We start from the raw sequence: 26,367 nt of genomic DNA, 5'->3' as shown, positions 1-26,367 counted from the left end.
TTGGGGAGTGACTGGGCTGTTGTTTCCTGGATCCTTTTCTTTCTCTTTTTTAAGAATAAAGGCCATATTTATCCTTCTCCAGTTGTCTAACAGTTCATCAATTCTCCAGGATTTATCAAAGGTAATGCAAAAAGAATTGCACAGCTGATCAGCTACTTCCCTGACTACCTAGAATGCAATTCATCTAATTCTGCAGACTTAAACTGATTCTATGTATCTGTGCATCCATTCAATTCATGTGTCTATCAAACTCAAGCATCAATCCTCCATTTACTTCTACTTATGACAATTTCTGGTCAGCAATTAAATGCACTGTTTCTTTTTATCTCCCCCTCCCCTCTTTTTGAACATTTTGAATATTTTGAACATATTGAATCTCCAACCCCTTTTTGCCAATCTCAGCTCATCCTAGGTTTTAATTCTCCTGACACCAGCAATATGGTCCAAGCTCCCAGTAATATTCTTCTGTTGTGATTTAGTCATTTGTGTATTTGTTTTCTGATTTTCCTTAAACACTTTGTGTACCTTTGCTAATTTCTTCTGCTGTTCTCAATTTTTTTTTTCCTTTTTGGAATTGTTCTCCAAGTACCCTGAACATCCTTTTATGGAACTTTTCTAGAAGAATCTTTTGCAATTAGCACTTTTTAAAAACTTACCTTTGCTCTAAATTTATTAAAATTACTTTTTTGAAGTTCAAGATTATTCTTTGACTATCTTCAACTTTAGTATTCCTTAAAATCCAGCCTTTCAACCTCGTACGTTTAGGGTACTTTCCCCCCAATATTCCTTCTATTTCTACTTCTTTAACTAAATTTCCTTATTATCAAGTCAAGTACTGTACAGCCAAGTCTCTGGCGCTGCCTTCTACTCTGAAAGAGAAAGGTGTCAGTAAGATAAGTTTGGAATTTCCTGGAATGTCTACACTGATCCAATTTTTTTCCCATGAGATGTTGGAGGAATTACTCAATGCTGCTCTGAAATATCTGCAACAAAGCTTTATCCACATCTTGTACAAATTGGTAGTAGATATGAACAAAAATACTGCTTCATTTTTCCTGTGTTTATTTTAATCCTGGAGCTTCCTATAGTATTGCCATGTTTATTCACTTAGATTTTCTGAGCGCATGTGGCTATAGTTACTTGTTTATGAAACTTCTACACTACTTAACTAATGATAGATTCTAAGTGGTATAGAGATGATGATAAAATACAGACTATGTTAAAATAATATAGTTAAAATAATACAATATAATAGATAAACTAATGCATGAGATGATGCCACAAATTACTCAGATATTAATCTTCTATCATATTCCTCTGGTTCCAGAACAACCAGTTTTTAACAAACTTCTGAAAAATTGTAATGGAAGATACTGCTTTGTTCCTGGAGGCAAATTGTTTCAAAGGAGGGGGATTTCTACAGATAATTCCTGCTTCCATGTCCTTCTACTGGACATCTTAGTAGGAAGGACTTTCAACAGACACTTTCCGCTTGCACACTATGGATGCACAGATTCTATCTGGAATCCCTTAAGAAGCTGCTCCAATTCTGAGAATTCTCCTTGACTGCTAGGGTGGTGTATCACATGCAGCTATTTCTGGAAGAGAATGTTCCAGAGACAATTATCCATGCCCTCATCACCTTAATTACACATTACAGTTGGGTTACTATATTGTTGTCTATTGGGACTGCCTCTGAATACTACTAAAAGCTGCAGTTGGTCTATACTTCAGCATCTCATCTGTTAATGGGTTGGTCCCAATGTAACATACTGTAGTTATATGATTCTATAAGAGCTGCCTAAGCCACCAGTAGTTTTCCAGGACAATTCAAAGAGCTTGTTATCACATATATATATATCTTTATGGCTGAATCTTTGATTTTTAAGGGACTACCTTCTCTAAATAGACTTTTCCCATTCTATGAGTCTGGGAAGGTAAGCTTCGGATTCTCTCTCCTAGTCTGGGGAACAGAAGTGCAGAGCCAGGCTTTTCCATTGGTGTCCTGGCTTTGTAGAATTCTCTTCCCCTAGAGTCAGAATGGAATCCTTCTTAATCTTACTCAAGTGAAGATAATCTTTTGTTTGGCCTTTGGAAGACACACTGAGAGGGATGACAAACATGGCCTTTTTAGTTGTGTTTTTTTGTGTGGTTATATGTGTCTTGCTAAAATATTTTCTATTATTTTAAGTTTATGATGCTTTTATGATGTGTTTTATTGTTATAAGCTACCCAGCAATGTGGTAGTAAAATAAATAAAATACAATTTTATGAGCCAATATTCTTTATGATATTTCACAGAGTGATTTCATTAAAATATTTCCATTTCTGCAGTGCACAAATTTTTGTCTTAGACTTTTACATACAGATTTTCATCTCCACTAAATTAAAATTAAAGCTCCCTTGATCGAATAATTCTTTAGCCAGGTAATTTAGATCCTGAAATAAAATATCTGATATCTTTTGCATAGTCAGCCGCCACATTTGCAGAATGTGGTGGGTTTTTTTAGTCTGCTTCAATGAATAGAAAAGATTTCATTCCGTACAGTGAGCCATCAAATATCTTCTCTTATTTTTATTTATTTACTTTAATTTTTATATCCCACCTTTATTATTTTTATAAACAATTCAAGTGAGGAACACACACAATACTCGTTCCTTCTCCTATTTCTCCCACAACAAGCATCCTGTGAGATGAGTTGGGCTAAGAGAAAGTGACTGGCCCAAAGTCATCCAGCCAACTTTCATGCCTAAGACTCAGTTTCCTGGCTTCTACCTGGTGTCTTAACCACTAGACCAAACCATTCATCATTCTTATTCTTCTTGTAGGGCCCAGCTGCATTCCTTCTATCCCTAGGATCTTTGTTCTATTGATTCCTTTTTTCCCTCTCCTGAAGTCTTATGGCTTGTTTCTTCTTTGAGGTACAGGCTGTCCCTGACATACAACAGTTTGTTTACAGATCATTCAAAATTACAACAGCAACAGTGACTTATGACCGTTTTTCACACTTACGACCATTACAGCACCCTCATGGCCATGTAATCAAATTTTAAATGCTTGGTAACTGACTCATATTTATGATAGTTGCCTGTCTCAGGGTCATGGGATCACCTTTTGCAACCTACTGACAAGCAAAGTCAATGGGGAAGCCAGATTCACTTAACAACCATGTCACTAACTTAACAACTGCAATGATTCACTTAACAACTGAGGCAAGAAAAGTCATAAAATGGGGCAAAACTCACTTAACAAATGTCTTGCTATAAATGTTTGTTATGTGTATGTTATTTTATGTTTTTTTTAATATTTATACTCTAATAAAAATTTATTTTAAAAAAAACAAGTGTCTTGCTTAGTAACAGAAATTTTGGACTCAATTTTGGTCATAAGTTGAGAACTAACTGTATTTAAAGGTGGTCTTTTTCTGTTGATCACTCTTGTCCACTGGCCTTACACTTTTGGTTTTTTTTTCCTTATTGAAAGTTGTGTTCTCTGTCAATACATGATGCGGCACCTCCTTCTTTTGATTTGTATGTCACATATATAATAAACTGAAAGACCCTTCTGTGCCAATAAAAGAGGCTATTGTAGCCTGTAATTTTTTTTTTAAAGGAAGACTACTGACTTGTTAAGGATGACAAATCAACTTTACTCCTAATTATAAAAAGCAACCTCAATTTTGCACTGAGATAAAACTTCTGTGTTAGACATGGGACTGTATATAAAAACACTCAGCTAGTCTAAAACATAACAGCCAATATATTAATACCAGCCAGACGGATTGCTAAAAACCATAGGTGTCTTAAATATGCTATAAAAATGCTAGATCGATGTTAATATTACAATTATCTGCATTAAATAGCAATCTGTTTCTGGAGTAAATGCAAAGGTGATGGTTGTGATCTTATATAACAATACCAGACAAAAGGCAGTGAGAAATCTGGTATTACTTGCTTAATTATTATAACATTCCATTTTGAGGATTTAATAATTGAATTTTTTGGAATACATTTTAATTTACTCACCATAATGCTGTTAGTTGTTTTTCTTCTGATGTCATACTGGGACCTGAGTGGGTTTTTAGTCTCACAGCATATCTGCAAAAGATGGAGAACCAAGTCAGGAAAGCAAACAAACAAACAAAAAATTATGAAAATTTTTATAGCTCAGTGGGACTTAAGTTTACCTAAGGGTATGTAGAATTGCAACCTTTACTTGTCACAGCTAATCAATTTCATTATCATCTCCCCCTCTTGTTCCTTTCACAGGGAACTCTTCAAAAATATTGCTCGGTCTGCCTGCCTGCCAGTTTTAACAAAGCATAGTAAAGTCTTTTCCCTCATGAAGCTTAAATGAATAACCTCTGGCACTGTTTATTCTTCTTTTCCTTGACTATGAAATTCTTAACTTCCTGCTTTTTTCCCATTAATGTCATCACATTTGATCATTTCTTTCAGTCAGCTCCAATTCTCAAAGTGACTTATCTCTGATTAATTAAAATGCTTTATAATTACCATCATTTATAGTATTTTGCATGACACTTCACTAGATTCATTCTTTCACTCACTTCAAAGATTTTCAAAGCTCATACTGTATGAGGTTCAAGTTTCCCTTCCCTATTTAACCTTTTTTACTACAGTGTTCCATCTCATTTATATCCCTTCTTGCTTTGCAAACATACTATAAATATGTATACCTGCGACTGTAGTCCAAATGTGAAATATTTTTCTGGTTAAAATTTTTGTGGCTTCTCCTTTTATATTTTTAAACACATAAACACAAATGGACAACACTTGTAAAGATCAATTTTTGCAGATTTTTGTTTTTGTTTTCATATTTTGTTAGATTTTCTATCAATTTCTATTGATTTATTTATTTAAACTATTTACATTGCCACAGGCTATCTCACAGCAGTGACTCAAGGTGAAGAACAGCGCTTTAAAATTTAAAACATAACAAAATTTATTAAACAAGTTCAAAACTATCAGCAGAATACAGACCTGAGGTCTAAAACCATTTCATCTTCACAATCAGTAATTAAATAACAATCAAATCAATTAAGAGGGATCCGGTATAAATTAGAAACCTCCACTCTTAAAATTGGATGCTTTGTTCTTGGCACCTTTGATTTTTTTTTCTTCAATAATATGGTCAGCCAGATATTCAGGCTGGATTTGGCATTTTTGTCCACCTATCGAGTCCTTCCTAAGGACTGAAGATAGATGGAAGATGTGGACCCTTGTTTTTTTTTTTTTTATTGAAAAGTTTTACAGAACCCCCCCCAATATTCCGCCCACCCTTTCCCTCCCCTCATCCCACCCTCCCCCCCAGACTTCCCAGAGCAAAATACAAGGTATTTCAGTTAACAATCATAAGCTAAATTAACCTATCTATCCTTAGACTACTAAATCCCCCCCTGAAACCTTAACTCCACTATAGATAACATAATACTTCTAATACTTAACATTCATTCATAAGCTATTTAATATTATCTTGTCTGATACTTATTTTGAATATAATCAATCCATCTTCTCCATTCTGATACGTATCTTTCTTGTGTATAGCCCTTCAAATACGCTGAGATTTTTGCCATTTGACCCTTGTTGATAAAGGTATTGTCATAGAATGTGAGCTGTTCGGAGCAAATCTGCCTTTTGCAATTGACTGATGCTGATTTTATCAATGCCAAAAGTGTTCAAGAGGTTCTCCAATTGTTTTAGAACTGCACTCAAGGAACCTACAATTATTGGCACTACCTTTGTTTTCTTTTACCCTAGTTACTCTATTTCTATTTGCAGGTCTTTGTATTTTGTTATCTTCTCCAGTTCTTTTTCTTCTGTTCTGCTGTCTCCAGGTACTGCCATGTCCACTAGCCAGACTTTTTTGTCTTTCATATTGACAAATATTAAGTCTGGGGTGTTATGGAATAGTCTGTTTGAATTCTGAAGTTCCAGAGCACTTCTTCACTTTCTATTACTTTCTCTATTTTATGGTCCCACCAGTACTTTTGCTCGCAGGCAAATGGTATTTCTTGCAGATCTTTCAATGCATTGTTGTTGCTATTTTGTCCTGCCATTGTTTGTAATCAGTGTATGGGATCTTCTTGCAGTAGCTAACCAGAGGGTCCACTGTATCTTTGCATAGGTTTCTTTGCTATCTGTTGTGGTCTTCTCGATTTTGGCTTTGTATGCATTTGTTCTTAAAGCTTGGTCTTGTGCAGTCAGAATTAGCCCTTCTGTCTGTTTCTTCAACTTTTCTGCTCTCAGCCATTGCCAGGTCTTGTTATTTGCTTTCACTGGTGCTTTTTAATGCACTGGCCATGAATTGCTTTGTATTCCCATGCTGCTTTTCTTTTCTTCATTTGCTCTTTATTGTAGACCAATTTGGTCTCTCGAGTACTCAGTAGGACTTCCTGGTATACTAGCTTCACTGCATCTTTTTCATTATCCTTCAGATATTCTTCCAATATCCTTTTTTCTTCTTCATCTGTCTGATGTACTTACAACATTCAGTAACCACCTATTTTCTTTGGCAAGTAGAGTCTGTCAACATCACTGCATAGATGAAGGGATGATACATTGTCTTTATTTTTCTGGTCTTCCTATCTAGGGCCTTTAGGTCTGTTTGAGTCCAGTCCATTATTCCAGCGTTGCATCTAATGACTGGAACTGCCCAGGTATTAATTGCCTTGATAGTATTTCTTCCATTGAGTCTGAACTTTAAGATCTTTTTCACTCACTTGATGTATTCATTTTTATCTTTTTTCTTGACTTCAGTATGGCTGATGTCATCTTGAAGGATGCCCAGGTATTTATAGTGATCACATTCATCCAGGCTCTTGATATTGCTAACATAGGGCATCTTGATTCCTTCAGTTTCCATATTATTATTATCTCTTTTATTCATTAAACATGAAACTCAGTCAACTGATCATTTAAAAATGTGTCAGAAACACCATTGACTGGTGCTAATGGTTGATATGGGTTGCTGCCAGCATCCTAGGTATCAACCAAGTATCTTCTTAAAATATATGATGTTCCGAGTAGCACAGTTTTTTGCAGTTCTGTTGGTGTTATTGCAGGAAGCTGCAATTTCTTGATGTGTTTTGTAAAATTCTTGGATATAGTACCAAGTGCCCTGCTGACAATTGGTATCACTGTTACATGTTTCATCCATAATCGCATAGTTTCGATGGCCAGGTCGCAATATTTTGTGATTTTTCCCAGTTCTTTTTCTTCGACTCTTGCATCTCCTGGTACAGCAATATCAATAAATTGTATGCTTCGGTTTTCGACAACCGTGATATCTGGTGTGTTGTGTTCTAAATGACAATCTGTCTGTATTTGAAAGTCCCACAAGATCTTCACCTTCTCATTTTCGACAACTTTTTCCACTTTATGTTCCCATGACTTTTTGGATACAGGTAAGTCGTATTTTTTACATAATGACCAGTGGATTAATTTAGCAACTCGGTCATGTCTAGCTTTGTAATCAGTTTGTGCGATTTTGCTGCACTCACATATTAAATGTGAAACTGTTTCAACCGTGTCATTGCAAAGTTGGCAGTTTGGATTGTTAGTGGATTTTTGTATCTTCGCTTTCATGGCATTAGTTTGTAGTGCTTCTTCTTGAGCAGCAAGCATTAAACTTTCCGTTTCTTTCTTGATGGTTCCAATCTTAAGTCATGCCCATGTCAAGTTGTTATCACATTTTCCTTCAATGTTTCTCAAGATGATTATTATTAGTATTATTCTGCTCAGAGTCCTGTTGGATTGGATGATACATACTGAGTAATAATATGCCATATAAGGCCCAGTAAATAAAAGTAAAATTTTGCTTTATTTCATATATTATTATGAAAATATGTTCCCAAAGTATTTTTGCCCAAAGAATACAGTACAGAAGGTTATTTTTCCTTCTGTCAATACAGACAGTATCCAATAATATCTCTGAATTATTTTATTTTTACTGTATTATGGCGATACTGGAGCAGAAGGATGGAGGTGAGTTTATCTCCCTTAATTCTGTCTACACTGTCTTTTTAAGATCACTAGTCTTCCTTCCCAGAAAAATGTAAAAGTAGATCAATGTTGAATAAACATTGTACAGTAATAAACAGGTAAGCTACAAGGTTTCTCATTATTCTCAATGAAGACGAATTTCCTCATCACGTTGCAGAAAAATTGTTAAGAAGAAATAGAGGAAGTCTCTAATTGGTTGTATTTTGGGGGATAAATGAATTCACCATGAGTGAATTCATTTGCTGAAATTTGTACAAATTACAGAATGCTGCAGATGACTGGAAAGGTGATCTGGTTGCCAAATGCTTAAAATACCACTGTGGGAGGGGGGTGCAGCCATTTAAACTTCAAAAATGGGTTCTAAGTAGCTTTTGGGTGTCTGTCATAACTTTGGATGGTTGTTAAGAAACTGGTCGTAAGTAGAGGACAACCTGTATACTGCATGAGCATGAGTGCCAGTCAATTGTTGGAATATTGTCAGAGACGCACCTGATAAGCTCCACAGTTTCTGCATACATTGTGTATGGGGACTTTGATTCCAGGGGTCCTTGCTCCATGGCATTTCCACACTCAATAAATGATAATGCAGCTTCAGCATAATTCAGTGCCTTGCCAAATTTTTCCACCTTCAAGACAAAACCAGCAGGAAAAACATGACAAAATAATGTATTTATATCTATTCTAGAGTAGTAATGAGTTCTTACTACCGTAGTGTCTTCTATACAAGAGGTAGAATATTTATATTAGCAAAAAAAAAAAGGATGTTTGGTTTAGTTTGGATTATTTTAAGATTTGTATAAGATTTTTGCCCTCAATTATCTACTTAATCTAATTTAATTTGAAGCAAGAAACTACTATTTCAGTTTCAGAACAGGATAATATTTTATGCTAACCTTCAATTATAATTTAAGATTCTGGATCTGTAGTTGGTAAATTTCTCAGTAGAGAAGATAGGAATATCTGGTGAATTACGAGTTCTGTAACATCAAGATCCAGGAGGTGGCAGCCCCTAACTAACTTTGGTGGCTAAGCAGTCAGCTGTGATAAGTACTTGGCTGTGAGACCATTTGGAAATTCTAGAGCTCTTGGATAGGCTGGGATGTCAAATGCCCTGGATGAAAGCATCAATTCTGTAATGCTGCCAAGAAAACTGCATGGATATTTGCAGGAGATGTGTTTCATTTGAGGGCATCTTTATCTTTAGCTCAGTAAGACACATCATGAAAAAAGGAAAACAAATTCAGGCCTTGATATGCTGAAATATGAAGTCTACACCAGTGCAGCCAAGCTCATCTGTAGTATTTACAAATGAAACGGGGAAATATAGATAGGAGTGGTTACAAGAAATAAATGCAAAGAGAAACAGGACTATAAAAATATGACCTTGTATTATATATGGTTTGGGCACAGAGTTCAGAGTAAATCTTTGAAGCCTAAACACCTCTAATTTAATCAGTAATCATTTTATTCTGTGTGTGTGTGTGTGTGTGTGTGTGTGAGAGAGAGAGAGAGAGGGGGGGGGGGAGAGTCAGTGTTTTGACTCCTAGCAACCATGTGGACAAATTCCTGCAGTTTTCTTGGCATGGTATTTTTCAAAAGTGGTTTGCCATTGCTTTCTTCCTAGAGCTGGAAGAAATTCTCTCACATACATTGTATAGAAGACATATATAGCATTATTAAATCAAGGCCCACTGATACCAGGAGAAGCTTGCAGATATATCCAGTGGTGATATCTAATGCTGTGGTTGCATTCACAAATGGCTAGGGAGTTTAGCAGAGGTTTTCATGAATGATGGATGATTATTGCAATTTCCCCTTCCTCTTGCAAGCTTTCCAAAAAGCAAAATATTTTTGCAACCTTTCAAGGGGAGAAGGCCAAATACACAATTGCTTAGGGCAAGATCCCCAACCCCCAGGCCATGGCCCACTAGTGGGCCTTGAGCCATTCAGAACTGGGCCACAGAAGTGGCGTGAGCAGCAGCTAAGTGCATACCTGCATACCCAATTTGCGTGAGCAGTGGGCACATGTGCCCATCATTCTTGCAAATGGACCTGTGCATGTGTGCTTGTTCACTGTTTGTGTGGAACCATCCCCTCTCCACCCTCCCCTGCCAGGATGTGAAGCTGGAAAGGTTGGGGAACTTTGGTTTATAGAACAAATTGACAGTCTACAAATAGTGTTCTATCTTCCTTTTGTTCAAAGAAATCAGTGTTGGATCAAACTGTTTTCTGAAAATCTTCGCCTGGGCCTGGCCTGTAGCATTTTAATTTACAAATGACCCTTTATGTATTTGATAATGGGGTCTGCTAAACCAATGCAGTGTTACACCCATACAATACTTTTTAAAAAAGAATTGACCTAGCTCAAATTTTAATTTACCCCATATGTATCTGATAATTGATCTTGGATAATTGTTTACATATCTGATTATATTTAAATCTGTGCTAATAAGAGAAATGCTCATGTTAGAAGGATTTAAAATTAGTATTAGTAAAGTTTTCCTAAGAAAGTTTTATTGTGTAGATAAATTGGAATAATGAATCAGAAATTCAAGCATTCTTACCATTGCATCTGCTTTATGCTTTTTTCTTTTAGCTTCCTGCATAAAATAATCTAAATTGTGCAGTCTGGAATGAAAGGCAATATAAGAAAAAATTGAGTTTGATATATTTTCCTTGTATGGTATAGCAAAACATTTTACTTAATGGTATCTCCAAAACAAATATGTGCTCAATATTTCATGGATTCCAAATAACATGAGAAAAATTAGGCAAAAATAAGGTATCAAACTATGCAGAAACACCATAGACAACATATACTTAAGATCAGAGGTGGGTTTCAGCAGGTTCTGACCAGTTCTGGAGAACTGGTAGCGGAAATTTTGAGTAGTTCGGAGAACTGGTAGTAAAAATTCTGACTGGCCCCGCTCCCATCTAATCTCTGCCTCCCAAGTCCCAGCAGATTGGGAGGAAATGGGGATTTTGTAGTAACCTTCCCCTGGATTGGGAGGGAATGGTGATTTTACAGTATCCTTCCCTGGAGTGGGGTGGGAATGGAGATTTTACAATAATCTTCCCCTGCCAAGCCCACCAAGCCTCACCCACCAAGTCATGTCACGCCCACCAAGCCACACCCACAGAACCGGTAGTAAAATTTTTTGAAACCCACCACTGATTAAGATGCAAAATATTGTCTCTTTTTCGTAAACGTTTTTTTAGAATTTAAATGAGAAATGTTCTCTAAAGTTTCTAAAAGTGAAGAGCCTAATTGATAGCATTGCTACACTGCAATTTAAGAAGTTAAATATCTGAAAATGTTTGCCTGGATTATTACAACATACTCTACACAGGGCTACGCATACCAAGAAATGGAAGTGGTGCACAATGCAGCAGCACGGTAGTTATGGTTGCATCTTGGTGTAACTATTGTAACTTTACTGGATGAATTGCCCCGGGTTTCCAGTAAGCATTCTGCATTCAACATATTGATTGCCGTCTACACAATGCATGTCTTCATAGAATAGGGTTGGGTTATCTGAGGGCTCTCTTGTTTAGAGTTATGCCTCAAGTTCCTTCATGTTATCTAATAGGAGCCAGAAAGCATGCTTCTTTGTCATTGCACCTGCCTTATGGAATAGTAAATCCACCGATGGCCCCCAGATGGCCCCAATTCTGCTAGCTGCTCTGGAAACCTCTTTTTTTCTCTTGAGCACTGGTCCAGGACATTAGGACAGTGAGCAAAGCAATTGCATTGTTTTGATAAAGAATGTTGGCAATCATTACAACCCACAGTTATTCAGAATAAAGGTAATTAACAAATTTTATGAATGAAATATAACATAAATGATCAATAAGGCATAAATATAATCAACATATAAGTCTGTTCTGCTCCAGCCACTCTGCTACGTGGAAAATTCTTACATTACTTACTAAAGCAGAGCAGTGATTATAACATCAACTTAAGTAAAAGGAGAAAGTAGACATCTTTAATAAGCTCCACATAACATCCTAAAGGATAAAAAAATAATTCAGTTGGAGATAAGCTCTGCTGGTGGGTTAGAATACCAATCAACTAAATTTAAAGAAATAATTAAGTTTACCCAAAATATATTTTAAAAAGATTATCTGTACAATGTCATAGATTTTCGTGATGTCCAAGACAACCTTTGCTGAATCATATTAGATTTGTGTATCAAGGATCTGCTAATAATTTAGTATCTGATGAATGATGTGCTTTGAAACCATCTTGAATGAACAAAGGTAGCTAAATTTGTTGTCCTTGAGCGAAAGCAGTTCACAAAATCTTAGCATTCATATTTTAAAAAGATACATTGTTCAAGATATTTACCTCGTTGTAAAATTATAGTTATAAAAAAATTACTAAGGGGAGAGGCAACAAAATTCTCTATAGACCATCTTTATAGACTTCTAACAGTGTGGGAGCAAAAAATAGAATGAAACAAAATATCCCATAGGAAACCAAGAGAGCTAAGAGCCTAATCTCAATAATTTAATTGTAGCAAAGATTTCTTATAAAGACAAAGATGCAGTTTGTAAATTGTTTGACCTGATTAATCCGTGGAAGTTTTATCAGCAAAATCACTGATACCATAAAATATGACATTGCTTAATAATAGAAACCCTATTATAAAATATAAAAACATTATGTCTATCAAATGAATTATAGGGATATCATTTCACTACTATTGTTTTAATCTGAAAAATCTAGTTTACCAGATTTCTTGTCTAACTCCCAATAGTCTTACTTAACATAATCTAAAAACTATTTAGTATCAACTGCAAAAAATGTTTAAGTGACATTTTAAAAAAATCTCCAATACTGTTTTTATAATAATTCTTTGCAATGATTGTAGTGATTCTAGAACTGATGCCATTAAAAACAATGTTAAATCTGTAAATAATGTACACACACACACACATACACACACACAGATACAGACGCAGGCACGTAGGTACAGACTCACACACACAAAGCATTAACAGTAACAGAGTTGGAAGGGACCTTGGAGGTCATCTAGTCCAAGCCCCTGCTCATGCAGGAGACCTGTACTAGGGATTCGAACCACCGAACTTTCTGATTGACAAGCTCAGTGTCTTAGCCACTGAGCTACCAAGTCAGGCATTTCTAAGAAGCATGGAAGAAAATTCTGTAAGTACATTTGAAGTCCACATATATCCACTTTTATAATGCACTGTCTTGAGCATTTTATTTTAGGCTGGAAGCAGAGAAAGAAGAAAGGAGAGGAGAGGAGAGGAGAGGAGAGGAGAGGTGGAGGGAGGGAGGAAGGACAGAAGAAACAACTTACTCACCCATCATTAACTATGAGTTTTGATTTCCTACAGGTTTTGGGCACAGTCAGTATAGATGACCATGGTTCTTTTTGGCACTGTGTCCTGTTGCAGAACAGAGTGTTTTCTGAACTGATATACATGGCTTTCTGAGTAAACAGTAAAATTAAGAATCAGGAACTAATCATGAATTCAGCCATCAACAATAATTCTAAACAAGTTTAGAAGTATTATTACATTTAGGGACTACTGCCCTGTGCAGTATTTTTTATGGATGCAAACAATTACAGTTCAGAACAAAAACAACAACCATTTCAGTATAGATATTTTTATTTATTTATAAACCTTCCAACTGTATGTTGAGAAAATAAATAACCAAATCTATTTGCAGAGATCTCTCCTGTATATATCTGTTTCTCGCTCAGAGAATTCTTTCAGTGGAATCCTATGCTACATACATCTATCAAAAAAGGATATCTGAATTCCGTAAAACTCTTTTCTAAATAATACATGCATAAGATGACAACCTGAGCATAATCTTATGAATTTTAGGATACAATTCTATGCAAGACTACAAAGAAGTTTAAGATTTATTGAACTCAGAGAAGAATAAGATTAATCATAGTGAAATATATACAGCTTTACAAAATGAGATTTCAATGTAAACATACCCGTTTGTATGTTTTCCACATTGGTTGGACTACCATTCTTCTATTTTCTAAGTTTCACTGTAGATGAAGGGAGCTGAGTTCTAGCAATTTGAGGGTACCAGTTTAGGAAGGGTTAATGGACATGCATCCATGAACAACCCTTGTAACCAAGTGACAAGGTCAGCCCTACCATTATTCAAAATAGGACAGGTTCAATATACTGTGTATTTTTCCATATTTAATCATATTTAATTATTTTCATATTTAATATTTAACATTGTCTCCGGCAAATTTTCACAAAATTAATTTTCAATGCACTCTTCTCCATTCCCCAAATAGTATACAATAATGCCAGCATACAAAATTGGGATGTCAGTAGAATCAAAGGGTTTCTCACCCAATACTCAAATTCTAAAGGGGGTGGGACCCTAAGAAAGACTTTTTCCAAACCATCTAAATCAGGAATGACCTGTGGACCACCCCTGATCTAAATGGAGATAAATAAACAAAATGGATATTTAAGTACTTTAAATACGTTGTGATCAGAACTTACACTGAAATCGCCAGGATGTAGGTATGATCTAATCTCATTCTTGTGCTTTCTACTTGAGGATGTGGAAGACGAAGGGTTGCTACCATTTGTTTTGCTAGAAGTTAAATCATCATTACAGAATTTATACTTTGATGCATCAGAGAAGGGAGAACTAGGTGACTGAAGCATTTTCTCATTTTTATTTATTGGTGTTGCCAAACTACAAATGGAAATTACAATAATTAACCGTCAAAACACTCAGAATGAGGAACACATATTTTTATACTATGATCATTATCAGCTTTCCCGTAACTTTATGCTGAACTTGGTTAATTATTCTTCTTTTCTGGAAACAGGTTTTAACATGAGTATCAAGAATTGTTGGACAAATTCGACCACATTTCTCTCTTTTCTTTTAGAGCAAGCTTCAAATTTATGGTTAACGTATACTAAAAATACTTATATAAAAATGCTTTAAAGGTTGGTTGGAAAATAAGATGTGACTTTTAAAAATAAATGTAAGCTGTGGAGCACTGTTTTATAGTTACAAGTGACTTTTTATAAAATCACATGGACTAAACAGAGAATATGTGTTTACAGGGAGCTGGAATTTCTTTGCATTTGGTAAACGTAGCACTTAAATAACTTAACAACTTGAGGAGTTGTGGTGGCACAGTGGTTAGAATGCAATATTGCAGGCTAATTCCGCTGACTGTCAGCAGTTCGATTCTTACTAGCTCAAAGTTAACTCAGGGTTCTATCCTTCTGAGGTCGGTAAAATGAGGACACAGATTATTGGGGACAATATGCTGACACTGTAAACCACTTAGAGAGGGCTGAAAAGCCCCATGAAGCAGTATATAAGTCTAAGAGCTATTGTTATTAATACAGAACCTAAGAAGACAGAAATGTATAATAACCTAGTTAACGAAGACAACAGAGAAAATAAACCAATCTTCTAATACAGGTCCGATTTGCAAAAAACTGGATGTCCATGACATAGAACCAGAGATCTTGGTGTATCTCTTTGCTAAATGTAGACTTTCTAGTCCAGATCTGATAGTCCTAGTCCTAAATATTACAAGCATCTCTGGGCAATCTGCAGCCCTTGAGCCCAAATAATCTTCTCAATACAATCCTGTTACAAATTATCTGCTTGTATCTTTTTTCTCCCCCTTAGAGGGCCTATTTCTGCAGACATCAAGCATTATAGACTCCTTTCATACATAGTCCAGAGGAACTGATGCTCTGGCTCTTGCACAAATGGTATCTTAAAGACAATATTATTATTACATTTAAAGAGCAAAATTCAATGTATAAAATAGTATATGGATAAAATGGAAAGAAGGGTGGGACTTATAAGGACACAAAAGTATAGAGAAGTCTAGGGAAGAAGATTGGTGTAAACTAAATTTAGTTGTCTTTTCTTTAGATTTGTGTCATTTATTTCTTTGCTACTTCTTAAACTTATTTTCTGTGCTTTGCTTAATGCTGTTTAGACTGAAAGGGAATATGCAAGATGGGTATGTGTAAAGTAATGACAAACACCAAGAAACATTATGGTTTATGTAAAAAGCAAATGCTAGTCTAAGATAGTGGCTAAATAGTTTGCTTTTATTTATTTTAAATGTTGGATATGGCTTTTTAATGATTTTTTCAAATTGTTTTAGACAATTTTTTCAGAGACCAAACTTCAAACTACATCACCTTCATCATTATAATATCCACTAAACATACATTATCTTTCACAAGAAAATATTTCTGCCACTATTCCATTTTATTTCTAAGCACTCAAATTACATTTTTTAACTGGGATCTCTTGCTAGTCCATCAATTGAGTTAGCTAGTGCAATTAGGACTGAGGCTATGCAGAAACACAGCTGAGCTAGCTATTCCCTGATGGCTATGATTTCACATGTAATACTAAACATAATTACTTTATCTCATGCCGATGTTATTTTGTGACCTCCCTTAATTTATACACACTGTTTAAGATGTAATACACACAGAGGCTCCTAGACACTGTCATGTGGTGTCATTATCAATAGGAGTGGGCCTTTGTTGGTCTCTGTTTGGACTGTAGTCCATGGGGAAAGATATATAAGGAAAGAGAGTGAAATCAGACACTCTGCAATGGATTCTGGTAAATCAACACCATCATTAAAATCTTAGCCTAAATTAACAGTAAAATGCATTTAAATCAAATCAGTTCATCACTCCAATCTGGACCCTCTAGCAGACACCAGCTCCTCTTACATATCATCTATTAATACTTTTAATTAATAAAGATAAGACATTCTTCATGCACTGAATTTAGTTTATTCTGATTCTTCTAAGGTTTTAGAATGAACTGTTTTCATAGAACTCCAATCTAATTAAAATTAGGAACTAACTTAATACTTAGTGAACTGAAAGAATCCACTATTCTACCCAGTCAGATAAGGTAGGTGAATTTTTGTCCCTTTCCTTAAATGTTATCATTTAATAGCACCCAAAAAGATTCTCTATAGCAGTTGCTCCCTCATGGAACGATGTTCTCTTTGTGATTTGGCAGGCGTCCTTGCTTCTAGCCTTTGAGAAGGTCTTAAAGAGCTGGATCAAGTATTGGAGTAGGGTGAGGTTGGGGTACAGTGGAATCAAATGTGGATGTATGGCAGTGTTTACATTTGGGGAGTTTTTGTTACAGTTTTATGGTTTTTATGTTTCTATTGTTTTCTGAGCTGCCCAGAATTATGGCATATAAGATGGGTGGCCCATATAAGTCATTTAAATAAACAAATAAACTGATAGGATGGAATGTTAGCAGGACCATAGCTCCTGAGGAAATCAAAAGGTAACTATCAACCTACTTCAGAAAGTGTCATTTTGAAATATAGGAAGTCCTTAAAAATACTTCAAAAGGGTGGTTTCTTTTTGCCACCTTCATTGGTGAAAATTTACTTCATTAAGAGCAAAAAGCCACTATTCTAGTTAAAAGATACCAGTACATTGGGAATGGAACAACTCGTCATAGCCAACTCACTGTGGTCAACTCGCTATAGCCAACTCACCACAGCCAACTCACTGCAACCAAATCGCCATGGGTCAACTCACTGCAGGACAATTTAAAAATTCTATTTAATTATTTAAAATAAATTAAAAAACTGTTTTAATTTTTGCATTCACATTTCATTCTGTTCCTCCTTTTGCATCCTTTCTTTAATGATTTTATTCCACCATTTCTTTTCTTTTCTTTTTTTTAAATTTGATTTATATGCCGCCCTTCTCCAGAGACTCAGGGCGGCTTACAATATGCTAAGCAATAGCCTTCATCCTTTTGTATATTTATACAAAGTCAGCTTATTGCCCCCACAACTGGGTCCTCAATTTACCTATCTTAGAAAGGATGGAAGGCTGAGTCAACCTTGAGCCTGGCGAGATTCGAACCTGCAGTAATTGCAGGCAGCTGATCTTAATAACAGGGTGCTTTAGACCACTGTACTACCAAGGCTCCTTTGATATTAGTGCAACATTTGTCCTGCAACAAGTTGTCCTGCAACAAGTTGTCCTGCAGCCAGTTGGCCTTTGCGAGTTGGCCATAATGAATTGACTGTAGCGAGTTGGTCATGGCAAATTGGTCATGGTGAACTGTCATACATTATAGTTTCATTTTAACAAATCAAAGATGATGAGAAATGAGATTATCTTGGAAATATAAGACATTTCATAAGATTATAACATTTTTAATATTTTTATTTATTAAATTTATTTTCCCCCATCAAGTTCTGACTATATTCTGTTCCATCCCAAAATTCATGTCAAAGTGGCAATTTTAATTAACCAATTTAACACAATTATTACTCAATTACATCAATATCATTATGCACAGTTATTCACAGTTTGAAAATGTTGACCAGATTGTGGTATTTCTAGCACAATGTCTCACGTAATCAATGATTCCAGGCATATTTTGGGGTACTTTACACATATACTAACTGGCAGATGAGCAAATAGATAAAATACATAAAAATGTTTTCTTAGGCCTCGATACCCATTATCTCATTGTTGACACTGTTTAGTTGGAACAAAACCATGGATAGCAAAAGTGATGAAAAATAAGTACAATCATCAAACTGAATTATTATAACTAAGTTAGCAGCAGTTGACCACGAAATTATTCTGACAGCTTTTTATTCTTTTGATATTAAGTAATGATTTTACATCAAATATTAGATAGCCAGATAATACATACCTTTTTTTAATGATTTTGTAATGATTTGGTGAAGAAATAACTTGGGCTGAAGGAAGTAAATTGGAGGAACATTCTTGCTCAGTGTGAATCTTCTTAGTCTCTCTGTTTTCTTCCTCATTTTCATACTAACAGAAAAAACACTTCATATGCATGGTATTTTGGTACAAAATTATAGAATCATTGTAGAACTTGTATTTTACAAGTTTGGTGGTTAACACTGAAATTAACTATTATTTTATGTTACTTGTGTTACCGTCTGTTAAGTTATTGATAATTTTCTGATGTATACCAAATCTTTTAGCTCAATAGTTTTAGTTTTAGCTCAACCGAGATCACAGGGTAGGGGCAGGGGGGGTGGCGGTTGTTATAAGAGAAGGTCTTGGTCCGATGGAGGCCACTGTCCCTCAGATTGCCGGATGTGAGTTCCTCCTGGTGAAGTGGGGTCATGGGGTACAGGTGGGCTTGCTGATCACGTACCTGGCTCCCTGCCACGTGGTAGCGGCCCTGTCTGAACTGCTCAACGTTATAGCCGGGGTGGCGGTTGATACCCCGAGGCTTATGGTCATGGGGGATTTTAACCTGCCATCCATCGGTGAAGCGTCTGAGGCAGCGCGGGAGTTCATGGCTTCCATGATGGATATGGACCTGACTCAGTTAGTGCATGGTCCTACTCACATGGGGGGAAACACTCTGCACTTGGTTTTTGTCTCTGGACAGTGGTTGAATGATCTCGATATTGGGGATATAGTGACTGAACCCTTGTCGTGGTCGGATCATTCCCTCCTTTGCTTTGACCTTCGAACCGCTACACCCCACCGCAGGGAGGCGGAACCGATGAGGTTGTTCCGCCCCAGGCACCTGATGGACCCGGATCGGTTCCAGACGAAGCTTGGGCCGTTTCCTGAGGCTCTGGCTCATGGCTCGACCGAAGACCTGGTGGCCGCCTGGGATAGGGCAGCCACTGGAGCTTTGGATCGGGTCGTGCCTTTGCGGCCTCTGACTTGGCGCTGATCTCGCTTTGCTCCTTGGTTTACCGAGGAGCTGAGGGAGATGAAGCTCCAAAAAGACGCCTGGAGAGCGGTTGGAGGGCCAGCCGGTCTGAATCTGACCGAACACTGGTAAGGTCTCATATTAAGACTTACCTAGTGGCGATAAAAGCGGCAAAATGTAACTATTTTTCCGCTCTTATTGCGTCATCAGATAATCGCCCGGCTGCCCTGTTTAGGGTGACCCGCTCCCTGCTCCTTCAGGAAGCATGGGAGGACCCCTTGTAGGGCAGAGCCGAGGATTTTGTACAGTATCTGTATGATAAAATCACTCAGATTCGGGAACACCTGGACTCCGACGGGGTAGATCCAGGGGGGAAGATGGAGGCAGGTCTTGAGAATATTATCTGGGAAGAGTTTGATTCTGTGACTCCTGAAGACATGGACAGGATACTGAGTAGACTGAATGCTACCACGTTTATTGGAGCTGTGTCCCTCCTGGTTGGTGCTGGCCTCTCGGGAGGTTACACGAGGCTGGCTCCAGGGGATTATACATGGTTCTTTGAGTGAGGGTGTCTTTCCCGCTGCCTTGAAAGAGGCGGTGGTGAGACCTCTCCTCAAGAAGCCTTCCCTGGACCCGGCAGTGTTGGCTAATTACCATCCAGTCTCCAACCTTTGCTTTGTTGTGAAGGTTGTTGAGAGTGTGGTGGCACGACAGCTCCCTCAGTACCTGGATGAATCGGCTTATCTGGATCCGTTCCAGTCTGGCTTCAGGCCTGGGTACAGCACGGAAACGGCATTGGTCGCATTGGTTGATGATCTCTAGAAGGCTCGGGACAGGGGTTGTTCCTCTGTCCTGGTCCTATTAGATCTCTCAGCGGCTTTTGATACCATCGACCATGGTATCATGCTGCACCGGCTGGAAGAGTTAGGGGTGGGGGGCACCGTGTTGCAGTGGTTCTCCTCCTTTCTCTCCGACCAGTCGCAGTCTGTGTTGGTGGGGGGGAAGAGGTCGACCCCGAGGCCCCTTGTATGTGGGGTGCCAGAAGGGTCGGTCCTCCCGCCCCTTCTGTTCAACATTTATGTGAAGCCACTGGGTGAGATCATCCGTGGTTTCGGGGTGAAGTACCACCAGTACGCTGATGACACCCAGCTGTACATCTCCACCCCGGACCACCCCAATGATGCCCTTGAAGTGATGTCCCAGTGCCTGGAGGCTGTACGGATCTGGATGGGGAGAAACAGACTCAGGCTCAACCCATCCAAGACCAAGTGGCTGTGGTTTCCGACATCCCGATATAGTCAGTTGGTGCCATCACTGACTATTGGGGGTGAGTCGTTGGCCCCCATGGAGAGGGCTCACAAATTGGGTGTCTACCTGGACTCACAGCTGTCTTTAAAAGGGCATCTGACGGCTGTGGCCAGGAGGGCATTTTATCAAGTTCGCCTGATTCGCCAGTTGCGTCGCTTTCTGGATCGGATTCGTTAAATACGGTCACTCATGCCGTCGTCACTTCCCGCCTGGACTACTGCAATGCTCTCTACATGGGCCTCCCCTTGAGGAGCACCCGGAGGCTGCAGCTGGTCCAGAATGTGGCCACATGGGTGGTTATGGGAGCGATGTGGCGCTCCCATGTGACCCCCCTCCTGTCGAGCTGCACTGGCTCCCGGTGGTCTTCCGGGTGCACTTCAAGGTTTTGGTTATCACCTTTAGAGCGCTCCATGGCCTAGGACCGGGGTATCTACGAGACTGCCTTCTGCCACCAGTAGCCTCTCACCGACCAGTACGATCCCACAGAGAGGGGCTTCTTAGGCTGCCGTCGGTCAAACAGTGTCGACTGGTGGCCCCCAGGGGGAGAGCCTTCTCTGTGGGAGCATCTGCCATCTGGAACGAACTCCCCCCAGAGATACGGAGGATCATTGATCTGCGCACTTTCCGCTGTGCCCTCAAAACATTCCTATTCCAGCAGGCTGGCCTGGCCTAACCTCTTTTTAAAACTGTTTTTTAAATTTTTAAATTTGTTGTAAAAAAAAAATTGGGGTTTTTAAATTCTGTTTTCTGGGCCAAATTATTTAATTGTATTTTAATGGTTTTTTAACATTTGTATTACATGTATTTTATCTTTTGGCTGTTCACCGCCCTGAGTCCTTCGGGAGTAGGGCGGTATATAAATTCAATAAACTAACTAAACTAATAGTTGAAGGTAGCAGGTGCCTCTGTAGAGGATGATTAAAAAGAGTCAAGATGGCAGTCCTATCTCTTATTAACATTCATTGCACATAAAAAAGCAGTAGAATTTCAATTGCAAAGTTGTGACTGCCCTCTTGACATTTTGATAACCCCTCTGCTCTACAGGCAAACAGTACATTGTTATGGATCTTTCAAGATACTGGTCCCAATCCAGATAATGAAGACAGCTACAAAGAAAAGGAGCTTGTAGGTTCCCTCTTCGTTTATCAAGCCATTTCTGATCTTTGCATCATGCCAAAAATTTATACTACAATGTAATGCAAATGTAGCATGTATTGCAAGATCTATTCCAGAGAAGTGATGCCTTAGTGGAAGTGGATTGTGAAAGGTTTTTTTTTTTTTACTCCATTAAGATTCTATATAAGGTCCATTCAAACTTTGTGGTCTTAGTGAGGTTTCATGTACACAAGCTTATAAACATATTATTGCAATTCTATCCCTGGCCCCACTTCCAGCAAGGAGAGACTTGCCTACATATCCCAGTGTATCACCTCACTTTTTCCTCCTGGGAACAAAGAAATAGCTGGTGTCATTATTCATATTAATATGCCCTACCATTAGCTGCTGTTGTCTGCAGCTGGGTGCAGAAAGCAAGGAGCAACAGCTGCTATCAAATGACACAGCCAGACGGCCATGCACTGGTCCTTAAGCCAGCAGCAAAGGATGCCAACATAAAAACTATTGCCAAGCTCTCTTCTGCTTTAGTATCAAGGCTGAGAAATGATGCTGTCCTTACAGTTTTAACATAGGACAAGTTAAGGATAGTGATGGATGGATTTCTTTGGCTTCATTTCTCCCGCTAGCAAGTGTCACCTGCTGGCAGGAAAAATTATCACCAATTGCTCTCCTGAACACAGGGAGCAGAAGGGGCTTGGAGAAGAAGTGACTTGTGACAGATGGCTAGATTTAGGGGCTTAACCATCTGTCAAAATCTGCTACTTTTCGTGGAGCACAGGAAAGCACTTTACTATGTTTGTCTGGCTATGCCTACAGTCATCAACATTTTTATTTTCAAGCTACTAATCATGCAGATGAAATTTTTATTTGCCTGAATGAAATTTAATCAGCAGAGCAAAACTGGGACCCCCACTTCACTAAGATATTTTCTCTTAAAGTACTGGGTCAATTTCACAAACTTTAGATGAGTCACTGTTGCTGCAAGCCTTAGCTCCTAGGATATTTTTTATTTTTATTTTATTTTATTTGTCAAGAACGTATTAGGTAATATATATAAGTATAAGCATGAATTGAATACATAAAATAGATATGAATAGAGGAAACATTAGGACAGGCATGGTACATTAGGACAGGGATGGTAGGCACGCTGGTACTCTTATTTACAACACTCTATGACTTTTATACTTTTATAGCAGTTCTCCTATGTTGGTGTTTTATAATGCTGTAGGCTCGACTTATGCCAATCTGAAATGTAACATTCATTTACTATCAATATTTCTTGTTCACTAGAATCAATAAATACTTTCATTTTATACAATCAATATTGTGCTCCCCTTTCATGATGGCTACTGCTTGGTAAGTGTTTCTTTTTTCTCTTACCAACGATCTGCTGATTTCACTGCTAAAGCTAGGTATTTGGCAGTGCTGCTCTCTGGTTTTGAATAAGATTACTTAAGAGTGACCCAAAATAACTTTTGGATTGATTGTGGATCCAGTGGGTAAGGGGGGTCTTGAAAATTCCAATTCCCTATGGAAGCAATCGAAAAGTCATTGGGCGTATCCATTTTCCTGTCAAGCTGTTTCATTTTCTAAGGATGCCAGAATTTTAACTTTCATTTTTTGACTTCATTGTTTTATTTTGCTTATTGTTTTAAAAGTTGATTAATGACTGGGTGCTGATTTATTTCAACTCGTTGCTGGACTCTTAATTGCTTTTTATCTTTTTTTGTTATATGTCATTCTGGATAACCTCTGTCTCTTCCATATGGAGAGTACGGTAACGTTCGAGGGAAGGTGGTGAGGAGTTCTCAGACTCTCATCACTGGATTCTATATTTTTTGAATTTGTAAAACACTTGAACTTTTCTTATAATCTTGGATTAAAATACAGAGGCATACATACTTTTCTTGTTCTTTGTTCCCTGGCTAAATTTCACAGATTAAGATGGCTGAACAGTTTCTGAAACCTAAGAAAAGAGGGTGGGGAGATGTGCAGCTCCTAGCTGGATTCCTCTCTTGAAAGCTTGATCAATCTTTAATGATTCTTTAAAAAATGTTAAAATCTGAATGTGGATGAAGACACACAAAAGGATTTGGTTCTTTAACCCAGGATGATTTGTTTATAACTTTTGGGATGACTTGGGATAGATAAGATGCTGTGGTAAATTTTCTACTAGTGCATTACAATAACAGTTTGTAATTTAACAGTCTCATTTAATCTCAAACTTTCTTTGAATGTTATAGATGAATAATTTATTTTATTTCCTTTACTTCTCTCACTTTTAATAAATGTGTTTTTATCTTATTTTAATTTATTGGTATATTCTTGTAGTTTAATATTTTTATGGTAAGCCATTCTGAAATGTGATATCATAGAACAAGGTATAGAAATTTATTACATAAATAAAAATACATGTTCAAAAACCAGTAATGCTAGGGTAAATAAAAATATAATCATGTTCCCAGTGATTACAATGAAGAAATGACTTATGTTTCTCAAACTGGTTGCATGCTATATTGTCAGCCCTTAAAAACCATTTATGAGACAAAAACTCTACCTCAAAGGAATAGGACAACAGCCATATTTTAAGCAGAAAAATACATATTTTATCTCAAGCATCACATCTTTTTATAAGATGTTCAAGCTTCTACTGTATAGTTGATCTTTTGGCTTTTAGGAAATGTAAACCTTAACCAATACAGATAGCTACCAGGACTGAAAAATGGATATTTAAGATTATGTAGATATAACCCAAATTTCAAACCATACCTGGTCTGGGCTCCATTCTCTTTAACTCTGGATTCAGTTGAAGTTGTGGCATCTGCAGAGGTGCCAAAAACTCAAGAAGGCAAGCATGGTGTCACAATCAAAGCCTTGTATATGCACTGTGTCATTTGCACATACATAACAAAAAAGGCAGGGCTTCAGTTGTGATGCTGCACTTCCATGTTGCAGATTTTGAACCCCTCCAAACCCCCATGAATTAAGATAATGCAAGAAAAAATTTGTATCTCTGCCCTGAAATATCTCAAGATACCCATGTATATCCATTAGATGTTATTATAAATTTCCTTTTCAAGACCAACATATAAAGCCTACCTTTCGTTTTCTTCTGGATTTCGGAACCACTTTTTCTGCTGGCAGGTCAGCAGCAAGGTTATATTGCATTTGAATGGCTTCTTTAACTCCTGTGTTCATGATCAGTGGCTCCTCAGGTAATTGCTGCGGGATTCTAGAAAGCAGAGTCAAATCAATTTTGACCCAAAGTGCTTTGACATCATCAGTATCTTTTAGAGGAGACAAAAGTTCATTCCTGCCAAAAGGAACCAGCGTGTAGAACTGTTCTTCCAGCTCTTTTGCTATATCGTTGCTAGTTCTGGTGTTGATGGAACCAAAGGCACCACAATTATTGGGTTTTTTGTAACCATTATTATTGCTTGAATTCTTTTGTTTCTGGTCACTTCCAGCTGATACTGAGGCTACGGTCTGCAGTTTGTGTGAAGGACATTCCTCTTGTTCAGACTGGGACTCTGTGTCGGATGAAGTTGAAGATGAAGATTCCGTCTCAATAAATTCCTTGGACTTGGGCGCTGTTTTCCCTGAGCCTCTTGTGCGTCTCTTTTCCACGGCAGTAACAAACTGTGGTTCTTTTTGTTGTTCAATGTTGCTGCTGCAAGGCCTAGTCTTGGGCTGATTACAAATGTTATTATTTGCCAAATGAATTTGGTTCAAATCAAGATTGTCAGCTGCATGGTTGTTTAAGTTATCATCAGCCAGGCTACTCTCTGTCCTCCTTGGCTGTTTTTTAGATACTGATTTTGAGGCAGCAGAAGGAAGTGGTTTTTGCTTTCCTCCCCTATGTCCTGGGGCTAAGTTAGCTGTCCTAGATCTCAGTTCCTCTTTACTAAGATTCTTAATATCTTTTTCCTGGAGACCGGCTTGTCCAACAGGAGGTACATTTTCATTGTCTTGCCTTTCTTCTTTTAGTTTGCTGTAATACTGAAAGACCTCCAATCCATTTTGGTTCAAAGCAGAAGCTTTATGAGGATTAACCTTATTTAACCATTTATCCAATTGCCACTTGTTAGGAGATGGCTGTTCAGGCTAGAAAATAAAGTTTAATACACAACATGTTATACTTTTCTTTGATGCCTTCAAATCAGTGTTTACTCCTGATGACTGTCTGTACAAGTCTCTGTAGTTTTCTT

The 26,367-nt window shown here is 37.6% G+C and overlaps 1 protein-coding gene across 1 annotated transcript in view; it reads right to left on the bottom strand.

Annotated features, from left to right (window-relative positions):
* Nucleotides 1-26,367, bottom strand: part of AFF3 (ALF transcription elongation factor 3) — a 240,121-nt gene that overhangs the window by 13,830 nt on the left and 199,924 nt on the right. The window contains exons 11-17 of the mRNA XM_070944314.1: nucleotides 25,259-26,263; nucleotides 18,746-18,870; nucleotides 14,536-14,734; nucleotides 13,354-13,481; nucleotides 10,587-10,650; nucleotides 8,512-8,648; nucleotides 4,027-4,098 (exon numbers count right to left, since the gene is read on the bottom strand). Of these exons, the coding sequence (XP_070800415.1) occupies nucleotides 4,027-4,098; nucleotides 8,512-8,648; nucleotides 10,587-10,650; nucleotides 13,354-13,481; nucleotides 14,536-14,734; nucleotides 18,746-18,870; nucleotides 25,259-26,263 (1,730 nt within the window). The remainder of the gene's footprint in view (nucleotides 1-4,026; nucleotides 4,099-8,511; nucleotides 8,649-10,586; nucleotides 10,651-13,353; nucleotides 13,482-14,535; nucleotides 14,735-18,745; nucleotides 18,871-25,258; nucleotides 26,264-26,367) is intronic.

The sequence above is a fragment of the Pituophis catenifer genome, unplaced genomic scaffold (assembly GCF_029215685.1).
Source record: "Pituophis catenifer annectens isolate HBS135680 unplaced genomic scaffold, rPitCat1.0.hap2 SCAF_4, whole genome shotgun sequence".
NCBI lineage: Eukaryota > Metazoa > Chordata > Lepidosauria > Squamata > Colubridae > Pituophis > Pituophis catenifer.
The sequence above is the reverse complement of the archived record's forward strand: the minus strand, read 5'-3'. Positions and strand labels throughout refer to the sequence as shown.